This window comes from Camponotus floridanus, unplaced genomic scaffold (genome assembly GCF_003227725.1).
Source record: "Camponotus floridanus strain SB8 unplaced genomic scaffold, Cflo_v7.5 scaffold2, whole genome shotgun sequence".
Classification (NCBI taxonomy): Eukaryota; Metazoa; Arthropoda; class Insecta; order Hymenoptera; family Formicidae; genus Camponotus; species Camponotus floridanus.
This window is the reverse complement of record NW_020229325.1, coordinates 4,900,375-4,908,751: the sequence shown is the minus strand read 5'-3', so window position 1 is coordinate 4,908,751 and position 8,377 is coordinate 4,900,375. Positions and strand designations below refer to the sequence as shown.

The window sequence follows — 8,377 nt, the reverse complement described above, 5'->3', positions numbered from 1 at the left end:
GTTTGATCGATAATTCTTCAATTGAATTTCTCAATTATTAATTGCTTTGATATGGAATAGAAATAATCGTTATAACAAGATGAAAACGATACAAATCTGGGTGTATTCATTAAATTTTCAAGAAAACCTCATTGCGTATTAAAATAATTTCATATACGTATCTGATCGTAATTTTACAATTAAAATAATAAAATGGCATCACACAATTTATGTGTTTAAAAAAATTGTGTTTCCTTTTCAAAATCAAACAAGAAAAACATAATGATAATATTATGAAAAGGACCCAGAGCAGAGTCGAAACGTTGTCGACAGTATATTTTAAACATATATATTTTTGCGCTTCTTATCGTAAGATAAATAACACTTTACAAAGTTTCTATCATAATATATTATTACTATCACGCATCATTACCTGCGTCTTTGATTCCTAGCCTTCTTTTACTTCTTATTTTATAAATATTTCAGTAATATAATTGAGATTTTAAATCGAAAAATCAATTTTTATAATTAATATTGATCACTTACATTCTTTGGCGTTTTTAATAAGAAAAAATCATAATTCTCATTGAAATTAAAAGCACTAGAGAAGCGTTTTGTTATCTGAAAACACAAGTGAAGTTCAATAAAGTTAGAATAAAAAGAGACGTGAATGAGTTTTCATTGTTCGATTGAAAACGAACAAAAATGGTACACTCGAGATAACCATGTTTAAAATATGACAAAGTATGCTAAGATCTTTTTTCTTTGATGAAATATTTAATACGATACTAACTTTGTTGTATAATAATTTCATAATTATTTACTATTTCAAAAGTTTAACAAAAATATTTGATATTAATATACTTTGCATCTTATGATATCATTCAAGGTAATAATATTTTGAAAACTGCAACTTTACTTTGTACAATTATTACAATATTTTTACAACATTGAAATTATGTTCTCTAATCATATTACTATTTTTCAGAAAAAGAAATCCTGCTGTAACTTTGCATTTAATCTCATTTAATGCTTATTAATAAAATATATAATTTACATTTATTTATTTCATATTTATATTATATATATATATATATATATATATATGTGTGTGTGTGTGTGTGTGGTGTGTGTGTGTGTGTGTGTGTGTATTTATTTCGTTTTATTTAGTAAAATATTATAACTGATAAATTCCATCTAACTTTATATATGCTCAAAGAAATTAATAAACAAACATGAGCATTAATTCTAAAAAAGATTATAAATAAATAAATAAACAAATAAATATATATATATCATGTAGATTTCCTGTGCGACACTCTCGATAAAAAATTGAAAATATTTCAATCTCTCTAATTTAAAATTTACATTTTATCAAAGATATATGACTTATGAGATGTTTGAAAAAAGCTATTAACAGCGGTTTGTATTTAGGAGAAGAGCATGATTACACAACGTACGCATTCTAACAGTCGTGGAATGTTTAATTAAACTCTGACGAGAACTTAGAAGGAATTTCAGACACTATGCGACACAACAAAGATCTCTATACGTAGAATTTAGTTCGCAATATACTGTTGAGCCACAATATTGATTTTAAAAATTAAGAAGTTATTAACCATAGCGTGATTTTTCTTAAAAGATTGTCTCGATGAAAAAAAACTAATATTGAAAATAAAAATATTGCTCAATAGGAAGTAACTCGTAATAGTAGAACACATCTTATTTGCAATTATAATAAATATACATAAATGCTAATAATTATTGTTTTTTTCAACAAAGCTGTTGACATAATTTAATAAACATAAAATATTTTCCTCTATAAATGAAATAATGCAAATTATGTGAAACCATATTGACATCATAAATATGCGTAAATACACGAATTATTATAATTCGAAATGGCGATATTTTCATATTTTAAAACCGTTTTTCTTTAATGTTTTCTTTAACGTTTTCAAATGTTTCAATATAAATTTTTTATAAAAATTTAAATTATTTTAAAAGTTTTTATAAAAATATAAAAATTTTAATTTAAATGACATCCATTCGCAGAGTTTTTGCATGTCAAAATCTGTATATTCGATTTTTTCTTAAAATTGTTTCGAAAATTTTTTTGTATACGTTATGAATTCTATGCGGAAAATATGAAAAGCGAGATTATAAATATTGGAAAGTAAAAGAAACGTAGTGTTTTCAACAATTAATGCGTATTTCAATATAATTTTCAAAATTGTTTTTGACTTTTTCTCTTAAAAGAGAGGATGTTATCTACTAACTGTCACCCTCTCGCCAATGCGCATGTACACCGTTCCCTACATCGACCTCTTCGCTTATAAACACGAGCGTTAAGAGCGCAAGCGTGTTGACTGTATGTCTGACCGCCACGTCGAAATACGTCGGTAATTTCTCGAGTGCGGGTGGGTGCAGACCAACGCGGATGACAACGCAAAGATTGTTAAAATCACGAAATGATAATATCGGTTTCAGCATTGATTGAAGTAAAATTCCTTAAAGATAATATAATGAAGTGTCGTTAAAACAGTTTACTGACGACTAGTCGCGCTAGTCGTGAAGGCCAACATTGAACGTGCGTCGTGGATTTCCTCTTATATAAGCTATCTCGGAATCACACATGATAGTGTCAGTGCGTTCGCCACGAAGTGAACGGTAGATAAACGCTCGTCGACATATTAAGCGATTTGCCGCGGCTAATTCAACGCAAATATTACAAAACTTAAAGTAAATGTGAGAATTGTAAGAATTATGAAATAATTATAGACATAAAATCACAGTACTTGAAATAATTTCACTTAGTTTTGTGCTAAATGTATAAGATTGAGTGGTAGAACGAGAATATTTTTGCTACGCTGAAAAAGTAAGTAAATTAATATATATATATATTTTAAAGTTATATTTTCATTATGTTCAAAAATAAGAATTAATTTGATTAGAAATTAAGAAATTATTTTATTAAAAATTAAGAAATTATTTTATTAGAAAATTAAGAAATTAAATTAAGACAATTAAAAAATGTTGCATTTTTTTCTCATAATATTTTCATTTGAATTCTTTTAATAAAGAATATATGAATATATTAACATATGTTCAATAGATATAGATATGAATATATCTTATAAAAAAATTAAATAAATCTTTTACATGTGCGTAAAAATGACACACATATATATATATATATATATATATATATATATATATATATGAAATTATATAATAGCTTCTTATTTTAAATTTAAATAATATCAGCTAAATGATATCAATATGTTACAAGAAGATATATAAAAAATTTTAGAAATAAATTCCTGGTTTGATAGATTAAATATTCAATTCTACAGAAACTTATTTCTATATTTTGTTTTATCTAATTTTTTTCAAGACGATTATAGATTGTAAATATTATAAGAAAATATTTTAAAAGTGTCATTAATTGATCGAGATATTTCGTAGCAATGTGTTACAATGCGGCTTGAATTATATCATCTGCGATATACGTATACTTCCTTAAACAACAAATAAATCATTAAGTTTATATTACAGTTTACAATCTATTTTGCGTTAGAAACTTTGTTACAATGGTTGGCAGTGGACACAACATCTTTACCTATGACACGTTAGTGCACGCGATATCCGGTGCAGCGGTGGGTTATATTGTATTTTACTCAATATTTACATGTGTATCTTTTGCCGAAAATAATTTTAACATTTCGACATTTTAGGGTAGTGTTATCGCGATGGCAGCCTTCTACCCTCTAGATACCGTGCGAAGTCGTTTACAATGTAATCCATATTTGTATCTATCGAATTTACATACATGACAAGCCAATTTTTCATCTATTTCCTGTTTTACAATTGTACATTGAAAAGAAACATCTGCAATAAGCTTTTGATTTCATTAAATGCAATGTCATTCTCAGACAATATTTTATTATTTTTCGTTATCATTAATGCTTGAAACGTACATTTTTAATTGCATTTTTATATGTGTTTAATTGTAAATATTTACGCGTTTTAAGCTTGCTTTTTATTTATAAACATATTTTAGATTTATTTATGTTATTTTGCTTGATATAGGATTTACCTATTAAACTTGATATGATAGAAATATAAAGTAACAAACAATTTGTTTCAAATATATATAAATGTACATATATACAGAGAATATATATATATATATATGTATATGTATGTATATTTTTTTTTTGAACTATTATATTATAAATATATTTTTTGTAATGTTATTAAACAATAAATATTTTATTATTATTTTATTGTATGTATAAATATTTAAAATATAATAATGGGCCAATAATTTAGCAACCAATAATTTAGCAACAATTTATAATAATTAGTGTTTCATAACATTGTACAAAAGTCTAAAATTATGTAAGAAATTTTTATCTAATGAACGGTACTGTTTGTATACATAAGTATTATTCAATACATATAATTATAAATAGCTCTCATCTTTCATTTAACTTACGTAATAATCTTATGAATAAATTCTTCTATTTACAGTGGAAGAAGGACGGCAATCGGACAATACATTGGCGATTATACGAGAACTCGTTGCAAAAGAAGGACCGTACGTATTGTATGAATATATTTTTATGAAGAGATACACGTGTTTTGTTTTGAGCTTCGAATAACTGTCAGAAATTATAATTAATATTTTTAAAATAAGTTTTGACAAATTCTAGAACAAAAAATTTGAATAAGAAATTATTCTGTATTATCAGTTTTGAAATATGATTTAAATAATGTAATTGTCATTTGTTTTTTAAGGTGCACATTATACAGAGGTATGGTTCCTGTTCTGCAAAGTTTATGCGCGAGTAATTTTATTTATTTCTACACATTTCACGGCTTAAAAGAATTGAGAAGCAGAAGAAACCAAACGGCTGGTAGCGACTTGTTTATCGCGTCGATCGCTGGTATAATTTCAGTTTATTATATACTTATAGAAATAATTATTCAATTCACATTCAAATAATTATTCATATCACATGTATACATAATTTCTTAGCAAATGAATAAAGCACATTAAAATATTTTTTTTCTTTCAAATTTTTAAATATAATATGATTTAACAATTAAAAAATCTACCATGACCGGTCAAATAATCGTTTTCAGAATTTGTAAACGATTTTGTATTTTTTCTATTTTTTTAAAACCAGTATAAAATGACTATTATCTGCATTTAACTGTAAAGGATGTAACTTTTTTTTGAAAACCGGTTATTTGACCAGTTATGATATAAAAAGGTATGCGTAAATTGTCAGTAAATTTAGTGTTAATATTCAATATTATTAATGTATAATAAATTAATTATTAAATTATGTGGCATATATATATATATTTTTTTTTTCTAGGTATAATCAATGTTCTCACGACAACACCTCTATGGGTTGTGAACACGAGATTGAAAATGAAAGGCATCCAAGTTACTCCAGAAAGAAATAATAACGAATATACTACTTTATATGGTAAGTATATTTTATATAAAAATATACGAATACGCATTTAAACATGTATGTCATATTTATTTATCATTTATATTTTCAACATGACAATTCTAGTAACTCTTTATATATATGTACATTTCAAATAATATTAATCACCTATACATCTTATGTCTGACGATGTATGTGTTGTTAATATATGTATACGTGGAAATAAGCTATATGATGTGGACGTATGCGTCACCACTTAAAATGTGCTTACGACATACATAATAAGTAGCGTGATATTGTATTATTGAGGACAAATTATTTATCTTGCGAATTCATATATTCGAGACACAAGAGAAATTACATGTAATATAAAATAGTTAAAATAGTTAAATGAGAGTCCATAATTTGTTTACCGATATTATCAGCTGTAATTATTATAAAAATAGCCTATTTATTTTATATTTATGTATATATATACTAATTAATAGTAGCATCAAATGACAAAGCTATATTCAATGGTATAAATAATTTACTGAGATTGTTTAAATAATCGTTTAAATAATATATCGAGAGCAAATCAATTTCTAGAGCCTGCAGGAAACAATATAATTTTAGAAAGAGAAAGAGAAAGAAGAAGAAGAAAATAGCTATTGTTCATGCGAATATTTAAATTATTAAATACATTATTTACATAATTAAACTTAATGAAATTTATTAAATTTGATTTTAAATTTAATAAGTTATTAAATACATATTGTTTAAAATATATATTTCGTTAAACATTTTGAAAAATCAGTATTCTGAAATTAAAAAAGTTTTTTAAGGATAATTTTATTTTTAGAATTATTTTTGCAATATATTAATTGTTATGTAGCATTCTTTCCATTTATACATTGTTTTTAATTGTACAACATTAATTAATCGCTTTTTACAGACGGTCTCAAGCATATATGGAAATATGAAGGTTTGAAACAGCTGTGGGCAGGAACATTGCCGAGTCTTATGCTTGTCACGAATCCCGCTATACAATTTATGACATATGAGAGTATTAAAAGACGAGTCATTATATCTCTTGGCGATACTCAGCCACCGGCATGGATTTTCTTTGCTATCGGTGCGATAGCGAAAACGATTGCTACATCAATAACATATCCTTTGCAACTTGTGCAAACAAAATTGAGGGTATCGATAACATATTAATGACATTTCTAGTTTGCTTTCTAAAAGTTGACAAATAAATTTAGACAGAAAAATTATTGTATGATTTGAATAGATTAATATTGCAATTTCAGCATGGAGACAAGTATCCTAATTTACCTCCAAATGCAGGCACATTGCAAATATTATTCTACATTCTGAAGTAAGTAAAAATGAATTAATGAAAATTGTATTCTTATATGAAAAATGTATTATTTTACAGTAAATACATTTCTTTTATCGTATTATTATACGCAGATAATGGTGCGTGATAATAATAATATATTATAATAGAAACTTTTTATGAAGTTGTTCCATTTACATACGATAAGAAGTAAAAATATATATTTAAAATGTGCTGTTGATGACGTTTCGACCCTGCTCTGGGGTCGAAACGCAATATTATGTTTTTCTTATTTGACTTTAAAAGCAACCCAGAGCAGGATTGAAACGTCGTCGACAACATAATTTAAATATATATTTTTGCGCTTCTTATTGTATGTAAATGGAACAATTTTACAAAGTTTTTATCATAATATATTACTATCGCGTATCATTACCTGCGTCTTTGGTTCTTAGCTTTCTTTGATTTCTTATTAGATTTATATTATTTGAATAATTTGTATATATTAAAAATTTTTTTTATTTATTATATATAATTATTATATTTATTATATATAATTTATGAGAATATTTTAACGAGTGTGTGATTTTTGCACCCAGGAAACAAGGAATAGCTGGATTGTACAAAGGAATGGAAGCTAAACTTTTGCAAACTGTCCTCACGGCCGCCTTGATGTTTCTGGTTTATGAAAAGATCGCGCGATTCGTTTTCCGTATACTTTTACATAAACCTATTCTCAGATAACGATTTATTTTACAATAATAAGATTAAATACTACTATAAGTAATCTTAAGTTACATAATCTTCAAATCAAATTATTTATGAATATAAATATGTACAAAATTTGTACATTCCTATGAATATTATCTCTTTTATAATTTCGGACATAAGTATAAGGTTAATATTAAAATTATATATAATTATATAATTATATAAATAATTATAATTATATAATAAAATTATATATAATTATATAAATAATTATAATAATAATAATTATATAAATTATATATAACATTAAAATTATAAGTATAATATTAATATTACAAGTCTAATATTAGTATTATTATAATAAGGGGTAATTAGTATAGAATTTAAAAAAATTTATGTCAATTTTCACATTTTTGATCATCATACTGTATAAGATTATAGCATTGATAAATGTTTAATGCATTTTGCATACTTCATACTACTCATCATCAATTAAAAAACATATGAAAACATATATCAAAATGACTAACCAGAAATAAAGTATACATAAAAACATAAATCAAGGATTCAATCGATAATCGAATTATTGAAACGTGCGATTAATAATTTTATCGAGTTTAATGATAACGTGTCAAAAAGACATGGTTAATCGGGCGACGGAATTTATGAGAATATCTAGAAAAGATGTGAACGTACTTAAATACTGGCGAATTCACGAAAATCACAATATCGTTTTCGACCGCAACTTCGGTATAAATTGAATCATTTAATACCGCCACTTTTGCAAACGCATAAAGCAAATGCAAAAAAACAGGATAAAAAGGCGGAATGTACAAATGTTATCACGTGTCATGATTATTCTTACAACATTGAACGCAGACGATCTGAAGCAATA

The 8,377-nt window shown here is 25.2% G+C and overlaps 1 protein-coding gene across 2 annotated transcripts; it reads left to right on the top strand.

Moving 5' to 3' along the window:
* The first annotated feature begins 2,337 nt into the window (after positions 1-2,337).
* On the top strand, positions 2,338-7,651 carry LOC105253560 (peroxisomal membrane protein PMP34). Of its 2 annotated transcripts, none has more exons than XM_025408074.1 (9): positions 2,338-2,857; positions 3,560-3,638; positions 3,717-3,777; positions 4,516-4,582; positions 4,783-4,931; positions 5,370-5,483; positions 6,385-6,632; positions 6,743-6,810; positions 7,371-7,651. In XM_025408074.1, exons 2-9 carry the CDS (start codon positions 3,573-3,575, stop codon positions 7,513-7,515), a joined length of 918 nt encoding a protein of 305 aa, XP_025263859.1. In that variant the 5' UTR covers positions 2,338-2,857; positions 3,560-3,572; the 3' UTR covers positions 7,516-7,651. The 2 variants fall into 2 exon arrangements, with proteins under 2 accessions (XP_025263859.1, XP_019883752.2); XM_020028193.2 differs by having other exon boundaries at positions 3,538-3,638.
* The last annotated feature ends 726 nt before the right edge of the window (positions 7,652-8,377 follow it).